The 21,938-nt window shown below is 54.6% G+C and overlaps 1 protein-coding gene across 1 annotated transcript in view; it reads right to left on the bottom strand.

Annotated features, from left to right (window-relative positions):
* LOC111145146 (cartilage acidic protein 1) overlaps positions 1–13,731 on the bottom strand; it is a 38,530-nt gene extending 24,799 nt beyond the window's left edge. The window contains exons 1-2 of the mRNA XM_022499834.1: positions 13,593–13,731; positions 8,376–8,532 (exon numbers count right to left, since the gene is read on the bottom strand). Of these exons, the coding sequence (XP_022355542.1) occupies positions 8,376–8,460 (85 nt within the window). The 5' untranslated portion in view covers positions 8,461–8,532; positions 13,593–13,731. The remainder of the gene's footprint in view (positions 1–8,375; positions 8,533–13,592) is intronic.
* Positions 13,732–21,938: the final 8,207 nt, after the last annotated feature.

The raw sequence follows: 21,938 nt of genomic DNA on the forward strand, positions 1-21,938 counted from the left end.
CTGAGCCACCCAGGCGCCCCTACCCACCACATTTTGATCAAGTCACAGATTTTCCTGACAACCCCCACCCCCACCTCGAGTCATCTGTATGCCAGTCAAGACACCAGGTGTGCTCCTGGCCCAAGAACACAGGGGACTAGGTTCTGGCTAAGGCTGCAGGATACTTTCTTGACTTTGCTTGGTATAGTAAGCAACCGGGAACAACCTGTAAGTCCACCAACAACGATGGGCTGAATGGACCGTTCTGCAGCCGCTGAAAAGACTGTGCAGATCCATATGTGTTGGCTTGGAGGAGGGCCCATGACATACTGTTAAGTGAAAAAGCAATTCACCAAGTAATGGTATTGCGTCATCTTAGTTTTATTTAAAAAAAAAAAAAAAAAGAAAGAAAACACATGATATTTCTGGATGTGTTCATGCAAGCTTGTCCTTGAGTTTGGGGGAAGTGGGAAAGGCCACGCCCTGCGTTGTTAACCCCAGGCTGCCAGATGGGGTGGGATTCAGGGAGGGAAGAAGAGACAGGAGATAGCCTTTTTTGGGAATGTCTTTGTGTTGTTTGGCTTGTTGTAACAAAATCGCTTCTGCAGTTGGAAAGGGAAAAATCCAATAATTCCATACTTTTTAAAAAGGAGGAAGTCAAGCCAGCTCTACATTAGGGTTTGATGTCTCCAAGATCAAATTTGAGCTCCCTGTGTCAACGAGTCCAATATGAAGACATCTGGGTTTTGAATCAAGCCCCGGAAGCCACAGCCCCGGTCCCTGGGAATACTGGGCAGAAGACAGTCTGACCAGGACAGGACATGGATTCTAGTCCCAGCACGGCTGTTTATAAGCTGTGTGACCTTGGGCAATTTATGGTATGCTTTGAGCCTCAGTTTCCTCAACTGTAAAACAGGAGTAGCATGACCTGCTTTTTCTATTTTAGGATCTTTATGAGGATCACATGAGGTGAGACACATGAACGGGGTTTGTGAACCCTACCATCCTGTTACTCAGAGTGAGGTCCGTGGGCCCACCACGGGGGGCGGGGGCAAGCTTGTTAGGCAGAATCCCAGCCCCTCCCGGCCCCCCTGCCAGTCAGTACCTCTATTCTAGCAGGACCCTTGGGTGGCTATGTGCCCAGTAAAGTTTGAAAGGTGTGGCTCTAACAGGCTGTTCAGTACAATAAGAATAGTTATCAGAAAACTCAGAAGAACTTACTGTTGTCATTTGTTAAATAAGTGGGAGCTCAGGCAGACCTGAGTGATGTTGGGCGCCCCACCCCGCACCCCCATCAACTGCCTGCCTGGCTCTGGCTGGGGAAGAGGTTTCCCGGACTCCTCCTGCCTTCTGGGAAAGGTCCCTGGAGGAAATCATGGGGCCTTTCTCACCTGTGCAATGCAGCCTGTCTCCCAGGTCAGGAGTCAGGGGCCAGGAGAGGGGATGGGTCCAACGGCAATGCCACTCCCCTTTCTCTTGTGGTTGAGCTCCAGAGGAACACAGGTAATCTAATTAGCTCTCCAGGAGAGCCCAAGCCTCCTGAAAACGGAGTCACTCAATCCACAGTAATCCTGGGTCATCACCTAAGACGGAGTCACTCAATCCACAGCATCACCTAAGACGGGGCGTGCAGTTTTCATTAGGAGAGCCACAGTGTGGGGCGGGGAGGCTTCCGGATGCCTTTCCTAAGGCCAGCAGGGAGGGCTGCTGAGCTGTAACCTGGGCCCCACGTAGGCCCATTCAGAGAGGAGCCCTGGAGTGGTTGCTGACAGCTGTTCCCTGCCCCCATCCTGCCAGATTCCAAACCAGGGACAGGCTTCGGTGAGGAACCCCGGGCCTTGCCTGGGCCCCCGGAAATTCCAGGTGGGGCTGTGGGACTTGCCACCATGCAACTCCATCCTTCCTCCCCACTCTGGTGTCCTCCAATTTCCTCTCTGCTTCTGGTTCTCAAGCTGTGACACATTCTCTTCATTTTCTACAAAGCAGGTTATTTCCCTCTTGGACAAATTTCTAAATCTTTCTAATTAACTAATTGGGTTGGGTTGAAGCCTTGTACCATTTGTAACCTGTAATTATTAGAAAATTGCCATGGTAACTACACTACTAATTAGTGACAATTTATTGCCATGGCAACCGGACCATAACAGAGACGTTACCCACGACTCCCTCTTGGCAAGTTCTCCGCCCAGTTGGGGAGCAGGTGATCGACAGTCAGGGAGCCAGCCCCTTGGGCAGCGGCCCCAGGAGCCTCAGGATGGAGAGCCCAGTTTGGGGCTGAGGCAGGGGCTGCCTGATGTCTGTGCCCCTCGCTGCGCTGCGGAGGTGCATTCCCAGGTGGAGCATGTAAATCTTCTCCAAACCAGTAACATCCATCCACCCTGCAGGGTCCATGACAGAGGTTCCCGATTCTGTCTCTTCTCCCTGACGTTCTCCCCTCCCCCAACTCTCTCCCTCCTGAGGTTGAGCCCACACCTTCTGGGGTCACCCAAGGGGCAGTGAGGAACTGCCTCAGAGGACGATGTCCCAGTAGGGAGTGAGATTCTACTTTACATCAATTCGTTCTTCTGTATCTGCTGTGGCCCATGCTCTTGGGGACAAGCAGCTCCCCAGCTAGGGCTGGAGGGGCAGCCCTGGTGATGGGAAAGAAGACCGGATCAGAAAGTGTTCATGTGACCTTGGGCACATCAGTGGACCTTTCTGGGCCTCGGTTTTCTCACTGCTAATGGGAGGCTGATCGTAACAACAGCTTCTTCTCATAAACTGTCATAAATATTAAGTGAGCTGGTTTTCGGAAGGTACTTGGAAAATGTCAGGTGCCACACAGTCATTAGCTGGGACGATTTCCCACCTGCTAGGTGAATAAAATCTCATTTCCCCAGCACTTGCAGGCTTCTAAGGCCTCCTTTTTCTGCTATTGGGTGCAAACGCAGCTCCCTGCCCAGCCCCGCCTGAAGGCTTCTCACTCTGCCCATGAAGCTGGGTGGGAGAGGTGGAGCCACTGGGGAAAAAGCCTTCCCCTGCCACATTCTGGCAGCCCCTCTGATTATCCGCCCAGTGGTCCTGAGTCCCACGGGGTAACCTCATTTACCCTCAAAAACTGTACCGCTAAACCCTCGAACCCTTGCACTCTGGTGAGGTGGACCCAAGTCCGGTTTAGGTACAGGTGATCCATTTCTCAGATGGCATCTAGGCGGCCCTGGGGTGGTCAGCTGCCAAGCTGGATTGTATCTGAGAGCCGGAGGGAGTAGGGGTGACGATGGGAAAGGGAGGCTGCATGGAATAGCGCAGGGGGGCGGGTGTGCTGCTGGGGGCCGGAGGACCCAGGCACGAGGAGGCAGGAGTATTTGCCATGCTAAGGAAGAGCCTCTAGGTCCTTGCTTGGCCTCCGCGCCTGCTCTGGCTAAAGGAACTTGAGCTGTGTGCCCTCCAGGCCCTGGGCTCCCTCCCCATGAACTGGGGAAGGGACTGAGAGCTCCAAGTTCCTTCCCACTCCTTCAGTGCATTCTCCAGGCTGAAACTCGGGACCAGCGTGGCTGGGAGTAGATACCAGGTCCATCTGGAGCCCAAGCCAGTGGAGGGAGGCTTTGTGAGACTCGTTGGCCCAAGAATCTGGACCCGTGGGATTAATCTACTGAGACCTCAACAGAAATACAATTCTTGTGGACGCCAAGGCCTGCAGGCTACCAAGAGCATCCAAGAAACCGCAGAAGAGTAGCAACAATGCTGGGAAACACAGAGGTGGAGGAATGGGCAGTGTATGTGCGTGTGCGTGCGTGGACGCGGGTGTGTGGGAGAAGGGGGAGTGAGGGTCAGGGCAGGATGGTAACAGGGTCTTTAATCCTAAATTCCCCCAAACATTCAAACGTAGAATAATATGTGTCAGTGCTGGTGCTGCCACCCACGACCCCCTGCGAGCCGCCCCAGGAGCTGGTAGGGTTCCGAGTACATGGGGTGGAGGGTATTAGACATGGACATTCCACTCCTCCCTCAATCCTAGCAGCCCCTCCCTGTAGGACGCCGCCGGGGCAGTGGACAGGAGAATGGGCAGGGGTCTGAAGAAGCCCAGCTCATCTGGGCCCCTGTTCTCCAGTTCCCTGTCCTAGGCACCATCCGCGTCTCATCCCACTCCCGTTTTCCAGGCGAGGAAACCAAGGCTCAAGGAGGTGCGAGGGCAGCCAACAGGCAGCTGATCTCAGTCCAAATGCACATCTGAGTGACCCCAGAGCCTGGGCTGGCGCCAGAGGGCGCTCCCAAACCTTTCCACTCAAGCTTCCTCCCGGCAGAAGAGGGAGCTGGACTCCTGGTAAGGCCCAGAGTGACCAGCCGCAGGCTTGACCTTTCTTTAAAATCTCTTATTTTAGCAGAAGAAACAGTGCACCATGATTGCATTTCTATTATAAGAGTATTTGTGTTTGTTTTCAAAGAAAAGTGATGTCCCTTCTTGTCAATCATCTAATGCATGGATACCACAATGTCCTGGGGCACTGGGTCCCCCTGGCAGGCCGGGGGCTGCACTCCCCGAGGGTCCCAGGCCCATCGAGGAGCCTGTCCCTCCAGTTCTGCCTGTCACATCCGCTGGGCTCCTGCTGTGAGGCAGTGCCCGCCTGCCAGCCTGGGAGGCTCCGCGGCCCCCCCTGTTACCCATGGTCAGCTCTCTGGAGTGCGCTGACGGGGAGCTGCCAGAGGCCTCAGCTGGGCTTTAGGCATCTCCTTCTCCTCCAGTAATGACTTCCTATAAATCAGATCTGCCCTCCGCTTTGTTCTACACTGCTCCCAGCCAACAGCAAAAATCCCCACCCCATATCCTAAAGCCACCTTCATTTTCTTTCCAAATTTCTTATAAGGATTCCTTAACTGTCACCTTGCAGCCCAGACAGATGCTTCCTCAAGAGGTGAGGCCAAAATGCAGAGCTCCTGGGGAAGGGGTGGAGGCCGGGGTGCTGGGGAGGCAGGGTGAAGAGGGAGACCAATGGATTCCAGTGGAGGGGCATGAAGAACCCCGTGACTGTACCCAGGGCTGGAAGGTGGGCAGGGGACCCCACGGAGACCACCTCCAGGGAAGCGGTGGGCGGGCTTGCTCTGGGCTGCCCCTTGTGCCTGGCATGACGCTCTCTGCATCCAGCACCCAGGAAGTGCCCAGCAGAGAGCCCTGGCATCTGTCCTCCTGGGCACCTCGGATGAGGAGGGTGTTGCTGTCTGCTGTACTCCGAAGGTCCCGCCCCTGAGCCAGGCCTGTGCCAGGCCTGTCCTATGCCTCCTTTCATTCTCATGCCCCCACTGCAGGTGAGAAAACTGAGGCCCACGAGGTTAATAAATGGCCAGTCGCTGCCTGGACAGGACGGGCGGTTGAGGCAGGACCCAGTGCCACCTGTGCCACCAGACCATGGCACCAGATCCTGTCCTCTCAGCAGCTCTGCGAGACGGTAGTTCAGACAGTGAGTTCAAGGTGCTCAAAGGGGCTGGGGGAGGTGCCCAAGGTCACTCAGGTCTGCAGAGGCCAGTGCAGAGTCCTGGTCATTACCTTCCCTCTCCTTGGGTTCCCTGCCGGGCCCTCTGCCACATGGACAACTAATTCTCAGGATTCCTTGCACCCTTCAGGCTCCGAGGGGCCGCAGGCATCTGGGAAAGCCGGGGATTGGGATTCCTCTTGAACTAGGAACCATGGGGGAGTGGGCTTTCCTCCACTCAAGTCAGCACCAGCTCAACTCAGCACCCTCGGTCTGCCAGTGGCCCTCCTGTCCCCCGAGAGCGGGCATGCTGGCCACTAGATGGCACTGTGACCTAGCAGAGCAGCAGCTGCTGGCCAACTCGCTCAAGTCTGGAGAGATGGCCTCCCTTCCCCCGCGGGAGAGCAGACAGCGCAGGGCAGGCAGCACCACTGGCCAGCCTGCCCACCGCTTGCCCGGGGCCTCCCCTACTGCCAGGCACAGCCTAGGCCAAGCAGTTGCTCGAGCCACAAAAACTGGGGGTCAAAATCATGCCCTTGTGTGCCAATCCCTGGGGCTGCGTCCCGGTGGGTGCAAGACCTTCCTCCTGTATTGTGGGCTGGAGCTGGGAGGCTCCAGCTGGAGGTCACCAGAAAGGTCAGTGGATTATGGCTGGTTAAGCTTTGGGGGTTGGGGCTCGGGACGCTAGTTTCTCTGCAAACCCTCTGTGTGACCTTGGGCAAGTCCCTTCTCTTCTCTGGACCTCGGTTTGCTCTTTTGTAAAACAAGAGGCTCTCTGAGGTCTGTCCAGCAGCTAGGTGTTGTGTGGCTGGGCTCTGGGGACCTGTGGCTCCCGGACTGCACATCTGGCTATGGCTGGCTTCCTCCAGGGCCTGCTCGTCACTGCCTGTGTCCCTCCCCTTCTCCAGGCCTCAGGGCCCGAGCCTGGAGCTGAGCACTGGCCGTGTGCCAGAGACTCAGCAATCAGGCCAGGCTCCAGTGGCGGCCCTTACATTTGGGGTCCGTCCCTGGGGCTCAGGGGGGTGCTTTGGGTTAGTTTTCCAGCCAGATGTCCATGTGTCATTAACGAAGTGACAACGGGGTCTGCAGGGTAGAGTTGAGGGGCTTGGCGGGCAAGGAAAGGGTGGGCTGGGGAAGGCGGGCAGACACAATAGTAACTTGGTGGGCCAAATAGGTTCTTCTCAGCCAAATGGCTTTTGGAAGTCTGCAGAGCCGCTCTAACGTGTCCTCTGGGCACGCCAGCTGCCCCTGCCTGCCTGTGTGTTCCACAGAAACTGCTGTCCCTTCCTCGAGCTGCCCGGTCCTTTCAGTACAGCCTGGCTCAGTTGGCTGCTGCTCCCATCCCCATCCGTCCTCCTCAGCTGTCTCCTTTTGGTCGCCTCCTGCCCCCTCCTCGGTTCCTGCCAGCCCCTCCGTCAATCCAGCCAGCATGAACAATGCCCCCTTCATGCTCCATCCCAGCCGCAACCTCCTGAATTCTTTTATTCCATGTAGAAGCCTCTCTCCCAGACCTCGCCTCCCTCCAGCTCATCATTTTCAAGTACTTCGTCTCCCCAGCCCACTCTCCTTCTCCCGCAGACCAAGGCACTTAATTGCCAAGCCAGCCCAATGCACAGAACTGGGAACTATTCAGAAAAATTGACGGTACAAATCTAGGCTGAAGCTCCTGCATGTTTATTCCTTTTCCCAGGAAAGCGTGGTTTATTACTGACACTCAGCCAGGAAGTCTGCACATTCACGTGCGGAGCTCGCGCGCGCTGGCATGGGACTGGAGCTGGGCAAACTATTTTACTGTCTAGCCGTTTGTTCCCACAAACTTCGTCAGACAGGTCAACATCAATCTCCCCGTCTCAGCGAAGTGGAAAGTTGGCTAGAGAAAGGCATTATAAACTCAGGAGAGGCTGTGACAACCCTTTCTAGGTAGGGCTTTGAGAGTTGGCTACCCACCCAGGTGTATGGAGGCAGGGGGATGGCCCAAATGACCCCACCCCTACCCCCCACCAACCAAGCATCCTTCTGGGCCCAGGATTTGGATTGGGGTGGGCTGGCCCTTTGGAAGTCTGTAGGGCAAGCTGGGACGGAGAGATCAGGAAGGTCAACCAGCAAGGGGATCTCTACGTCCAAATGACAGGACCAGGACAAGGGAAGCCGAAGTTCACGTGAGACGTGGCTGTGCACAGCTCTGGCTTCCTGGTTTCTGGCACCCGGAGCAGGAACCGGATTGCTCTGCAATCAGCAGTCTATTGGCAGTTTATCAGAGTTTAGTCAGCAGCCGTGCTCGAATTAGAAAAACAGCCTTCCCTAGAAAGATCTCCCTGTCAGAGACTCTGACAATAGGTCCCCCATCCAGAGAGGTGTGTGTATGTGGGGAGGGGGGCATGGCTTCAAGTAAAGGGGCCGGAGAGGTTTTGGAACAAGAACACAATTCTTTGAGCTCAGTTATCTGAGACGGGACCCAGCTGAAGCTGAAGCTTAGGGATTTAGCACTCAATTCCTGGCTGCTTATGTATAAGTAAATAATTTCATCTGCTGTTTGGCAATAAAGAATGCTTTAAACCTCGGCCTTTGTGATTTGTCAGTTTTCTCCTCCAGAACGTGTTCGCCCATCATTTGGGTTACAGCGGGGGATGGGGCAAGAGGTTCTGGGGATAGGATGTTACAGTGTTCTCATCCCATGTCTCACGGCCCCCACGGGGTCCCCCAAAGCCCACACCTGCCAGATAGCTCACCAACCCTTAGAGAGGCAGTGTTGGAGGAGCCGCCTGTTGGGGGTGGGTTGGGAAAAAAGCCTTCATCCTCCCTCCCAGGGACACAAACCCCTCTTCTCCCATGGTCGCTGATGAACTAGACTCAGCCTTGCCGGGCCCAGCCCCCAGCCCCAGGCCCCCCGCCCTTCCAACTCACAGCACCCCGGCCGGCCACCCCGCCACCCGGTGTCACTCTGCCTACCTGTGTATTTGCTGACCCCGGCCTCAGCAGCCACATCTCTGAGCGCCAGAATGCCCTGGGAAAGGTCACTGGCCTCGGGGTCCATTTCAATGAGGGCGTCAGGGCCCACGTTACCGTAGGCATAATTGGCGATGTAGATAGAGTAGCGTCCAGAGCCCTGGGGAAGAAGGGAAGGAGGGTAGGTGAGCAGGCCCATCTGGGCTTGTCGTGGTCTATTTCCAAGAAAGGGGCTCTCCCTCTCCTCATGTAGGACCATGGGTCTTTCTTGGCTCAGCTTCCTCTCCCTGGGGTCTGGTGTGAAGGGCCTTGCGGGCCATGTGGGGCCCAACTCCAGAATCACTTTTCCCCGAGGCTGCAGACTGCACAACACCGCCGCCCCCCTCTGCCGATTCCTACAACAAAGCAGCCCTGCTTCTCCTTCTATCCTGTTCCAGAAGAACACATCCCTCCCTCTCCCCCACAACCACCTTTTTATAGACAATTTTCTAATGTGCCTCTCTCCAGCTGAGCTCTCTCCAGCTGCCAGCCAGGGTAGCTGCTCAATAAATATTTGCTGATTGATTGATCTACCAATTCCCATTATTCTCAGTCTCTCTCTCTCTCCCATTCAAGCTCACCCCAGCCAAGATGACAAGCAAATTCCAGAGTCATCTCCCTCCCCACCTCCCACCCTGGATTCCCTCATTCTGCTATTTCGATGGCCTAAGAGGCTTGGATATGCAGGGGGGCCCCCTTCCAGTTCCTCTGTTTGCCCACATTACCAGAAAGAAACAGTGTATTGCTTCTGCCTTTGTAACACTGTCTCAAACATTTTTTGCCTTTGCATCCAGGAGAAGCCCTGGGCGCCAGCTCCTCCTTGCTACCATCCTTGTCTGCTCTGGTCTGAAACCCCACTGACAAACGCTTCTTGTCTGCCTGTTATTAGAACCGTGTCATTTTTTCAATGGATGCCTCCTTTCTCCCCAGAGAGCCGCCTGTTTTCTGCCTCCGAACAGTTTTCCAGCTTTCCCCTCATCCTTCTCATCATTTCCCTCCAACCCATCAGATAGCAGATATTTCTTGAGCTCCAACTACCTGCAACTCATTCTGCTCTAAATGTCCCCAAAACAACATCTTCGCTCTCCAGTTGCTTGTCGCCTTGTTTAAACACAAGCTAGAAACGTGAAACAACGTGAGAGAAACAGGTGAGTTCCAGGCCACTCTCTTCTCTGCCCTTGGCCCGCGTGGCTGACTTCGATTTCTTCCCCAACCGAACTTCTCGTAAGCCGAACCCCCATCCCACCTAACCGATCACTGGCTTTATCCCTTCCGTGGGCTTTATCCCTTCCGTGGGAATGTTTTCTTTGGGGGAGCTGACGAAGAGCTACTTGAGTCTGACTGACGGGGTGGCTGAGGCCAACAAAGGGGCTCATGGTCTCCTGAGGTGATGCGGACACGGCAACCGTAATACAAGAACATATAGGATTCAGAGAACACGTAAGTTAACTATCCCGAAAATAAAATTTAAAAAAAATGTGAACTAGACTGGAATTTTTTTTTAAAAGAGAGAGAGAGAGAGACTATGTACAGCATTTGCTGGTGTACAGAAGAGGGGGTCCCAGAGGAAGGAGCACTGAACCAGCAGAGTTCAGAAAAGTTTTTCTAAGAGGTGTCTCAACCAGGTGAAGTGTGCAGGAAAGAACCTTCCAGGCACAGATGATACTCTAGAGAATGATGTATGTAGGGAAACCACAAGTGGTTTGTTCGGTGTTGCCGGAATAGAAAATGCAAGAAAGGGCGTGTCGGGGGCTGGAGCTGGAGAAGGAGGAGGAAAAGATATTCCCTAAAGATGCTGATGCCCCCTCTGCTTCGGTTATCTGAGGCTCCATCCTGCTGCCTGGACACTGTGCGCTCCCAGCCTTGTCACTCAGCAGCACAGGTGTCATGGGGGAGCAGGTTAGAACTGCAGACTCTCGGTGGCCTGTCCCCTCTGCCAGACCCGATGACGAAGAATCTGCATTTTCCCACCACCCCCATGTGATCCCCGTGCAAAACCGAAGTTAGAGATGCAGGGCTTCATGGCACAGCTTCGTGACTAGGGGAGAACTCTGAGAGGCACCTGCCGGTGGCAGGAGTATGGCGAATGTGTGTGGAATGATCGGATGAAGACTGAATGAATGGGGCCGAAGGGGAAAGTGTGCCATCCCCGGGCCCATGCCTGACCCTACCAGCTGTTGGCAATCCCTGCCACAAATGGGCAATTAAGCCCAAATGAACTGAAAGGCACTTGGCTGGAAATTAGGATGTTTATAGAATTCCATTATACCTAGTACCTTTCTTCACTCTATGGGGATGATAAAAGTTGACAAACATAGATGTGTTACGATGGCAGGGGACTGCAGAAATTTGCCATGTGGCCTTGAATACAGTCACCCTGGGACAGTGAGGGGGCTGCAGAGGTGAGCCCGGGGAGAGGCTCCCCAGGGCAGTGGGCTCCCCCTTCAATCTACATCAGAATCACGTGGAGCTCTTGTTCAACCGTAGATGCTGGGTCTCATCCCCCAAGTTTCTGATTTGGGAGCTCTGGGGTGGGGCCCGAGAGTTTGCATCTTGAACAAGTTCCCAGGTGAAGTCAATGCTGTTGAGTCAGGAACCACACCCGGAGAGCCACGGTCTAGGGATATTAGCCTGGTCCCGGTCCAGGCTCTGCCCCTCCATGGCTTTGTCCTTGGGCAGTTTCCTCACCCCTTTCGGCTGCGTCTCCTCGTGTGTTAAAGGGGAATCATATTCCCCCTGCTTCCTGGCAGGGTTGTTGAGAAGATGAAATGAGACAACACATGTGAAAGGTCTCCAAAAGATAAAAATGCTATATAAACATGAGGCATAATCATTATTGATCGGGGAACGCTTCTTGTAAGAGATCGGCTTTTAGCTGGATCCAGAAAGGTGGGTGAGTGATGAGGCGGCTGCAGACAAAGGGCAGGAGAGGGTGTCAGCTTTGGGGCCTAGAGGGGATGGGGGCGGCTGGAGAGAGGACAGGAAGGGCATGTGGTAGGGTTGAGACCTTTACCTGGGGGACGGCTGTCCCACTACGGCCTGCGCCAGAGTCACCCGCAGGGCTCGCTCAAACCCAGACTTCTGCCCACCTCCTCTGCCCTGTGGGTTCAGACGCAGTAGGTCTGGAGGAGGGAGTGCGGATCCGGCCCGGAGAATCTGCATTTCCGACAATGTTGCTGGTGCTGCTGGTCCGGAGACCACATGCTGGGAACAGGTCAACTAAAAGGCATTGGTGCTGGGGGGTGGGGGTGCTGTGGGGCTGAGGAAGGGGTAGGTGAACACTGTAACAGCACCTGTGGTTAGAAATTGGTGACTGACACTGGTTCACCCAGGGGCAGGGTCGCCGTGGGACAGAAAGGCGTCTGATTCGTTCTCAATTTCTGTCTTTGCCTGCCATTTAACTACGAGACCAAGGTCAAGTTTCTTAATTGCTGGAAGCCTTAGTTTCCAGATCTGTAAAATGGGGATAATGACAGCAGGTACCTCGTAAGCCTACTGTGAAGAATCAGTAAACAACGTGAATAAAGCCCCGAGCTCAGGGCTTGGTGTGCTGCTCGTTCATTACGGTTAGCTGTCATTATTGCTAAGATTGCTTCTGTGTTTCCTACACTGCGCAGCATCCCAGAGTGGCCATGACCTGGCTCCATTCCCCCCACCCCTCTCCAGTTCTCAGGACCCAGGGATTGCCAGGGTGGCAGTGGTGGCTGGACCCAGAAAGGAGTCCCTCTCCTGGTGGCAGACCCTGTAGGGGCTTTTTCTAGTTCCCCGAGTGCCTGCGTGCCAAAGCTTTTTTTTTTTTTTTTTTTTTTTTTTTTTTGTATTTCACATGGTGCCTTTGTCCTGTGGTTAAAAGTGTGGGCGTGCAGATGACCTTGTTAGGACAAAGAGTGCATCTCTTTGTGATTAACCTTCAGGCCCTGTCCCCAGCTCGGAGATGATTCTCACCTTGGCCAAGTGTGGGAAGTCTTGGTTCCGCAGGAGCGAGGCAGGAAGCAGGAGGCTGGTAAGAGGCTCCCCGCAGCGGCCAGGCCTGGCACCCTCCAGACCCTTCTCACTCTTTTGGGGCGGCTCACAGAGCCACGGCCTCCTCCTTCCCTCCCACCAGGCAGGAGTCCAGGTGGCAAAGATTCAGGTCAGGGCTAAATGTGGCTTCACAGCCCAGCTTGGCTTCTTTTCCCAGCACCAGCTTGTTAAGAAATAAATATTTATACCTGGCACCTGCCTTCTCCCAAGGCCTGGAGGCCCCTGCTGTGAAGATTCACGCTGAATCCCCAATCCCCTCGGTGCCATCTCCATCCTGAAACGAGCCAGGCCCCTGGCCCCTTGCCCCTGCCCCCGGAATGGAAGCTAGACAGCAGCTGGGCCCCTGATTTACGGATGTCTGTCTCTAAAGCCAAGGAGGGGGCAGCAGGGGAGCAGGTGACAGGAGGGATAAATGGCCTCCACGGCAAGCCTGGGCTCTGGTTGGGGCTGCTGGGACGCAAGCCTGGGCCGGGGCCACCCCCTGGGGCAGGTGGCTGTCTGCTCCTGCCCCTCCCCTTCCGCCTTTCCTCCCTACCTGCTTTGGCATGGGGGGGGAACTAGCAGGCACGAAAGCAGTGACTGAGCTACTGATTAACCAGAGGACTGGGACATTCAGGCCACCCTCCACTCACCCACTAACCAACCTCTTTGTCATTCCTTCATCGTTCCACAAATATTTTCAGCAAGAGCCGTATGGCTCAATGCCTGGCACATAGTAAAGGCTTAATAAATATTGGCTGAATGACTAAATGATCACAAGGTTTAGAGCTGGAAGAGTCTGATTCATGTCCTAGTCACACTGCCAATCTTGTTGGGGGCCTGAGGCCAGTCAGTGCCCAAGCTGGGCCTTAGTGCCCTCCTCTGCCCAACGGATGCAGTGAGGACAGCCCCTGACCAGTTTCCTCGCTGGTTGCTGGGAGAGCCTCAAGGGAGAAAGGATGTGAAAGCAGATAGTAACTCACCCTGCAAATCTTGTCAGTATTTAGCACCTGCTACATGTAAGGCACTGTGGGGGGTACAGCTTTGGGCTCTGCCCTGGACAGCCCCGCTCTGTCGGGCCATGTCTGCCTGTGGGCTCCCTTCCATGTCCCCTGTGGGCTCTCACGTTGCCATGTGGCCCCCTCTTCTCCCCAGACCCCCATGCACCCCTAAGCTCACCGTCCTGTCCACGCAGGCCACAGAGCGCCCGGCAAAGAGGCTGGCCACACCGCGGGCCACGTTGACCTCGTCACTGAGGATGTCTTCCCAGCGGTTGTTGCGGAACTTGAACAACTTGTCCGTGTACGTGGCCACCCCTGGAGAGAAGAGGAAGGGAGGCTGGTGGATGGTGGCCCAGTGTGCAGGTAGGTTTCGGGACACCTGCCGCAGGTGGTTGGGGCCACGGGTAGACAGGTCATCGAGGCAAGGTGAGCGCTCCCCACAGCAGGCGGATGAGGCTCTCTCTGTCTAGGGGATGCTGGAGTGTTTTCGGTTGAGAGAAGAGACTGGCTTATGAAAATGGCCAACCCAGCCCTCAGTAGCCACAGATCTACCCTGGGTCTGAGATGACCCTCAATAGTGGGGTTCACACCTGGCCCCCTACTCCTGCGCCAACTGTACGGGAGATCTGAGCTTGCTGATATTCCAGCACCCAAATCCCACCCAGGATGTCTCTTTCTCTGGGACCTCCTCCTGCATTCTCTGCTAGATCACAGGACCTCATTTGGGTCTGAGAAGAAACAATGCTGGTTGGTAGCTGGGGCTCTAAGCCCAGATCCAGAAAGGTCTGGAAGTGGAGCTCTGATGGACTTGTCGCCCACCCCCAGGGAAACCCAATGGCAGCAGGGTCAGGGTCAGTGCCCAGGTGGGGTGAAAGGGGTGAGCAGCCCTGGGAGGCCCTCGGGGGCCAGGGTCTCCACCCCTTTCAGAGCTGGACGGAGGCCGAGGACCGCCAGCTCAGGGAGTCGCACGCATGGCACCGCGTGGCATACCACATGTAACTGTGGGAGCTCTGTGGCCTCCCGGAGCTCGTTCATGGCCAAGGTTTATTTTGGGGAAGGGCAAAGAACTTCTGGTGGCCAGAGGCTCAATCCCTTGTAAGACCACTTAGAGCGCTCCACTCTGCCATGACCCCTAGTTGGTTTCTTGCTCATATGAGCCCCAGAGCGTTTGTATTTTGGGAGGGGTCATGTTCCACGCTCAAGGGCTGGCATAGGAAACACAGGAGAGACAGCAAAGGGGCAGCTGTAGGAAGCTGGGAACGTGAGCTGGGGGACGAGTGGCCCTGGGGACAGACCCCTGCACTTGACTCTCTGGCTGGCCCAAGGCGGAGGCCATGGCTTAGGCTGAAGGGAGCTATATGGCGCAGTAGTTAAGACCTTGGGGTTTAGAGTAAACAATCCCCCATCCTCGTCTCTGTTCTACCCAGATTCCACTATTCTAGGGGCTAGTTGTTGACTTTGGGCAAGTTGCTTAGCATCTCTGAGCTTCAGTTTTCCCATTTGCAGATGGGATGAGAGTAATAGCTACATCCAGTTTGCTGCGAAGAATACAGGAGTTGATGTACACAGAAGGCGAGCACAGCGCCCCCTCGAGGTGGGGGGGTATTAGCCAGAAGTGGTCATTCCCAGGTTACGGATGGGGCCCTCTCCAAGATCCTTTAGGGACCTCGGCTCCACACTGCCTGGTGAGCATCTGTGTGCGAAATGAGTGGCTGAGTAGGACTGAGGGAGTGGGACCATGTTAGGAGAGGGCACTTATGAAGGATCCCTCAGGGAGTTCTGTCCAGGAGAGGACAAAAGGCTTTGCTCTCTAAGTGGCCTCCTGTGGAAACCTCCTAAGACCACAGGGACCAACGGGTTTGCTGTGTGGTCTGTGGGGTCTGGCGGTGGCTTCCGAGATGCTCCCCAGACCCTAGGGAGCTGGCCCCGGAGCAGAGAGCCCTTCTACCCGGCCTGACCCTCCCAGAGGTGCAGAGGCCTGTCCAGGGGAGGGAAGGCCTTTCGTGAGCAGAGCTGGAAGCCAATCCGGGAGGCCTGCCGGTATTTGTGCGTGGAGGCTTGGGCTGGGGAGTACAGCTGGGGTGGGCACAGAACTGCTTGGCTGGCTAGGGAAGCCCACTGAGGCAACTGAGGAACTGGGTCTGGACGGAAGCACAGGTGCCGACTCCCCTTAGCTCGGGGCCTTGCTGGCCCTTTATCCTCTCCAGCCTCGGTTTCCTCATCTGGGCCTCGGGGTACCAGCCGAGCCTCCTCCCTCAGAGGTGGCTGTGAGAATTACAGGATAAAATGCACGGCAGCCCCCAGCCCCGGGTCAGAGCTGCCCAGGTCGGCCCATGCCACCCCAGTCCGCGGACCGCAGCGCCATCCCTGGGGGCCAGACGTACTTAGAAATTTAGATTTTGTTCTTTCACATTTTAGAAAGGTAACACAGTGCACACACCGTTTATTACATAACACCCCCGGGAGGGATGGGGCAGTACCTTGTAATTAAACACATTAATATTTCTGCAGTAAAATAGATGAATATTCACACTAAGTGGGATAAATAAAGCCTATAAATAGCTCGCGTCAGCTCAGGACAGGTTTTGCCAGCAATTCATTTTCCCACAAACTTAAAAAAGAAAAGCACCTGAGGCTTTCAGAGTGTTTTGGATTTGAGGACTGCGGAGAAGGGGCTGTGGGCCTGGACTGCCGTGCTCGAGGCTGTTCCCGAGGCAGTGGCAACCTTGTCATCACTTCCCAATGCTTGGGGGACCTCTGATGATGGCCCTGCAGGCTTCTGGGTCTCTAGCCTCCACCAACAGCAAGCAACTCTTGCCCTCCTCTGTCAGACCAGGGCCCCTTTAGATGGTCCCTCCAGCTAGGCTAGTCCCCCCTGCAATACTGGGGTTAACTTCTAGCCCCGCGTGGGCCAGCAGCTGGGGCTCTGCGGAGCTCGACACTCACCTCCACGTTCAGAGGGAGCAATTCCTCATGCTGCGGATTTCCTGCCTCAGTGAGACCAGAGGAGCGTATGGCCCCAGGGTGCCTCTGTCCTCCTCTGTTGCCTCATCACCTCCAACTCCCCCTGCTCCCCCAAGATAAACATTTCCCAGAGTGTGCTTTACGGAACCCTGGTCTCTGTGAGCTGCCTGGAAGATTCTGTGATCATCTGAGTTTGGGAATGACCACAACTTCCATCCTCCTGCTTGGAGAATCTCAATGGACATCAGTCTATTAAAACTTTGACAAGTCCTGCAATAAATTACCTACTGAATCTTATTTAATCCAGCCTGTCCCGAGCACAGCTCGCCACGGAGCCCCTTTGTGCAACTCACCTATTAGCACCCTGCGGAACGAGCCCTAGTCTTAGCCAGCTGCTGTAGTAGGGTGCTGCTCTAGGGCCAGGCCCTGGGCTTTGTGGCCTGAGGGGTCAGGGCGTCCCGTGTTGTTAGCCTCTTCCCCTGTTCCACCTCCTGGCTTCTGAGCTGACTAGGGACGCCCAGAAGAATAAACTAATTAAGGTAAAATGTGCAACAGTGATGCAGAGCCTTGTAGATCATAAATGGGAACGGCAAAATCAATGGCAGGCCCTCTGCAGGCAGAGGCCTGGAGGCCCGGGCAAGGGGAGACGGGAGCCCATGATTTAGGAAGAGCAAATGCTCTGGCAGCTGCAACCTGGGTAATTAGGTGTGTCAGGAAGACAGATAAACAGCGGGCGGTGTGGGTCGATGGCACCGGCAGTAACCACCTAGCACTGGCACCCGGCTCATGTCGGTGTGTAATCTGCCTTCTGGCTCCTTGTAGCTGCCCTCCGCCCTGGTGTCCCGCACTGAGTCAACGGGCAGCTGACCAGGAAGAAGAGAGGCTGTTAGTTGCTGGAGAGAGGGGCTCTACTGAGCCCCCTGGAGCAGATTCTGAGAGGACAGAGGCCTGGGAGAAACAGAAGGGGGTTTATGGGCAGGGCAGAGTGCTCCAGGGGTCACAGCCCCTCTGAGACGCATGTCTGGGGACTTCCATTCCCATCCTGACTTTGGCATCTGGGTATTGAAGGAGACTGGAAGGTCTCAGAGGACAGTAGGACTGCCAGTTGCTACCAGGCGGCCGGGGGAAAGGCCCAGTAGGGGAGGCTCAGGAGTCTGCCACCCTGTGGGTACCAGGTATGGTAGGAGGCCACCAGGAAAGAGGAGTCTCAGTCGCTGATTCTGGGTGCTTACGGTTCATTCAACAACAGGAGGGATGGGTAGAGGAGATGCCGTGGGACCACAGTGAAACTGATACTACTTAACATTTCTGCAGCATTTCACATATATTCCCTCATGTGCCAGCCATTTCACACCCATTCATTAACCCTCACCACAACCCCGAGCTGGGAATGATTTGCCTGCTTGATTTATAGATGAAGGACCCGAGGCGCAAGAGACAAGGGACCTGCCTAAGTCCCCACAGTTAACAGAGCTCGGAGGGGCAGGATGGGATGATACATCCTGGAGATGCCATGACGTTGGGATGGAAGGGGCTACGGTGATAAGGGAGGGCTTCGTGATGGAGGAGGCACCTGAACCTGGACTTGAAGGGTCCGAGTAACAAAGACTCCTGTGTATAGAGCACTTAGTATGGCCAGGCTTTGCATGAAGCTTCTCTTTTATAAACACCATCTGCCCTAAACCCACCTTGAGAGGTGGTGCAGCACCTTTCTCCCAGACGGAGAAATTGGGGGGGCAGAGAGGTTAGTCAGTTGCCCAGGGTCCCAGCCGTACTCTGTGCATCTTTTACCCCTTGCTTGGAGACTTTCAGGGGACATCAGTCTATTAAAACTTGGCATAGACAGAGAGACAGAGGCCACACGGTTTGCCCAGAGAGAAGAATTTGTGGAGGTTGAGGGGGAAAAACATGCAGGGAAGGAGAGACCCACTAATTCCATGCAGAATTCTGTTCCACTAATTCTGAGGGCAGAAAGGGCCCTTGGTGGTTTCTGATCTGGGGAAGACGGTGTCTCCAGAAGATGAACCTGGCAATGGAGTGAGGCATGGGGTAGCAAGGGAGAAAAGGTGGCCAATTCTGTGATGATAGTAGGAGTGGGAGGAAGCAGGGGATGCAGGAGGCAGGTGCAGGAAGGCTGGAGGTGGGGGTTGAGTGGGGCTGAGTGGGTTGAATGGGATAGCGACTGAAGCAGGGGCACCGGCCAGCTAGGCATGAGAGCAGAAGCTTGGCTTTTGCATTTGTCAGGGTCACAAAGTGGCTGAGAAGACATATCCAAGAGGTCATTGGCCATGAAGGATAGCAGCTTTTACAGGGCAGCAAGTCTGGGGTAGGGGCGGAGGGGAAAGAACATGTCCCAGGAGCAGTTGCAGTCAGGCATAGGAAAAGAAGGGACAGATATGGAAGAATCATCAGACAAATGGGGAAGGTTCTGCATCGAGGGCAGGAGTGTCCAACAAGCAAATGGCCCTCAATTCACTATCCTGTCATCCCTTCCACACCAAGCTCTGCCTCCAAGGGGTAACTGCTGGAAGGGTGAGCTGGGGTCATAGAGGGCTCTTCCTGAGGATCATTGGTCCGAGTGCCTCTTTCCCCGTGGGCTGCCACCACCTTGGGGAGATGACGAGACTTATGGTCTGGTACAGGTGAAAAAGAGAAGAGTGAGCAAGTATGTGTGGTAGGGAAGAGGGCTCTGCCCCCAAACTCCTTCATAAGGCAAAGAGACTACTGCCAAACAGCCGGGGTCAGGAGGGAGCCAGCAATATCCCCTGGCCTAGGCTGACCTTGGGCAAGCCACAAACTTGTCCTTTTCTTATTTGTGAAATGGGACCAGGAGAATGGGTACCTATTCATCGGGCTGTTGTGAGAATTAAATTCTATAATGTATGTGAAGTACTTAGAACAATATCTGGCATAAGATAAGTTCAACAAATAATAAAAACAATATCATCATCATCATCATCACCATCATCACCATCACCACCATCATATCATCATGACCACCTTCACCCTCCTCATCATCATCACATCATCATGACCAATCTCACCATCCCCATCACCACCATTCCCATCATCATGACTATCCTCACCATCCCCATCATGACCATCCCCATCATCATTGACCACCATCACTCTCCTCACCATCATGACCATCCTTATCATCCCCATCACCACCATCCCCATCATCATGACCACCATCACATCATCATGACCATCCTCACCTTCCCCATCACGACCATCCCCAACATCATGACCAACCTCACTATCTTCATCAGCATCACATCATCATGACCATCCCCACCATCCCCAACATCATGACCACCATCACATCATCATGACCATCCTCATCTTCCCCATCACGACGATCCCCATCATCATGACCACCATCACCACCAGCGCCACTACCCCCCACCATCATCATCCAGGAAATGACAGGGCATTCAGGAACGCAGGTCTTCAATGAGCCACATTCCAGGAAGCAACTGTATAAACTGACACAGAGAGTAATATGCTTTACAAGACCTAGTCAATGGAAAGCCTACGAAGCAGTGATGGCTTCAGGGGAAGAAAGAACTAGTTCAGGCAAAGGGCATTTTAATAAAGAAGGGAGCCAGACTCCCCCTGACCCTGATAGAATTTCTGACCCGAGTCTTCCCCCTTCCATCCCTGGGTGAAAGCGGAAACCTGACCAACCCCTGCCAGGTGCTTCATTCACATTAGCTCGTTTAGATGTCTCTGGAGTTGTGTCTGGAAGACAGGTTTGTCATTTTACAGACTGGGGCTCTGCAGGTTAAGTCATTCGCCAGAGGCTGCACAGCTGGTGGCTAAGCTGAGCTTCAAACTGCGGTGTGACTGCAAAGCATTCCCCTGCCCCCCTTCAAGTCAGAGAGCTGGAGTGGGGGCTGGCAGAGGGCAGTCTAGTCCCCTGCTCCTAAGAAAACTCGTTCTGTGTTAGGACTGAGAAAATGGCCTTTGGGGTCCCAGTTTATGGTAGTGTGTTGACAGCCTCGTCCATCCTTACTTCTTATGGGCCCACATGCAAAAGGAGCCCCGTGGGGATGGGGGCGGGGAAGCTGAGCAGGTCATGAGCTTGTCTTCCCAAATGGCGCCAGGCTGGGGGAGCTGAAGACCAGAACGTCGCATCCCAGGAAAGCATGGCGAGGAACGAGGAGGACCTGGAAGCCTACTAGGAAAGAAGCTGGAGACTCAGCACCATGTGGCTCAGGCTTTCCCAGACACAGGAAGTCAAGGGCATTCTGGCGAAGTGCAAATTCTGGTCCAGTAGGTCTGGAGTAGGGTCCTGAGAGTCCGCATTCTGAAGAGCTTCTAGCTGTTGCCAGTGCTGCTGCCAGTAGCGAGATGTAGAAGGCCTGGGCATCGCTGGACCTGGCTGGCGAGGGAGCCGCTGGACCAGGGCTGTGCTCTCCAGAGCAGACGGCCCACCTGTGGTGGGGGCAGAGGCCGGGAGTACAACCTGTCCCCAAGTGCCTTTCGTTTTTGGCACAGTGACTGACTCTTCCTCTCCACCAGGGTACAGGAGTCCCTGCCGACAGCCTAAGGGTGACACGGAGCCCAGAAGCCATCAGAGGAAAGAGTGATAAATCCAGGTTCATAAAAATCAAAATTTTCTGCATTGCAAAGCCCATGAGGAACAAAGACAAAACACAAATGACAAACCAGGGGCAACTGTTTGCAACATGCATTACAGACGGAGGGCTCATTTCCCTAATTTATAAAAAGATGTTATAAATCAATAAGAAAAAGGCCAATAATCAATAGAAAAACCGGGCAAAGGCAATGAGCAGACAAGAGATTCGAATATATAAAAATATGCTCAGCCTCACTCGTTTTGAGAAAAATGAAAATTAAGACTACACTTAGATACCAATTTTTTCCTATCAGATTGGCAATATTAAAAAAAATGATGGCGCGCTGCGCCGATGAGAATGTTAGGAGACGCTCGCTTGTAGGAGGGCCGACGCGAGTGTCACAGGACTGTCCTCTGGTCCAGCAACCCCTCCTCCCGACGCCCCTTACAGACACGCCTGTGATGGTGGACCACGGCGTGCCAGATAAGCTTATTCACTTGGTAAGTCATCTCCGTGTTCATCCACAGAGGACCAGTGCGGTGACGGGCAAATCAACACAGTGGAGTACAATACAGCATCCCAAGAAAGAGCAAGCGGTCTGCGTGTGGCTGTGACATCATATCCGAAACTGTCGGTGGGAACAAGCAAGGAGCAGCAGTGCGAGCGGAGTGTGCTACTGTAAGTGGAGAGAAGGAGGGAGCTGTATGTAGATGGAAGGCAGCAGATTATCAGTGACTGTTCTGTTGAACGGAGGGAGTGAACGTCCTGTAAGGGGTGGGGCTCGCAGTTCCTGCTGACCATGACCCCAGGGTCTCGAGTTGCTGGAGAGCTTGGGCCACAAAGCTCAGTGGTGGGCCAGCGCCGGACCCCTAGAGGGATGGGCTCTGAGAGGGAGCCGCGGGAGGTCCTGTGTTCTTGGATGTTGAGAGAGGTGCTGGAACCAGCCTCTTGTCCCCCTTCGTCCTATGTGCTCT

This window comes from Enhydra lutris, unplaced genomic scaffold, assembly GCF_002288905.1.
Source record: "Enhydra lutris kenyoni isolate GAN:26980312 unplaced genomic scaffold, ASM228890v2 scaffoldscaffold12, whole genome shotgun sequence".
Lineage (NCBI taxonomy): Eukaryota > Metazoa > Chordata > Mammalia > Carnivora > Mustelidae > Enhydra > Enhydra lutris.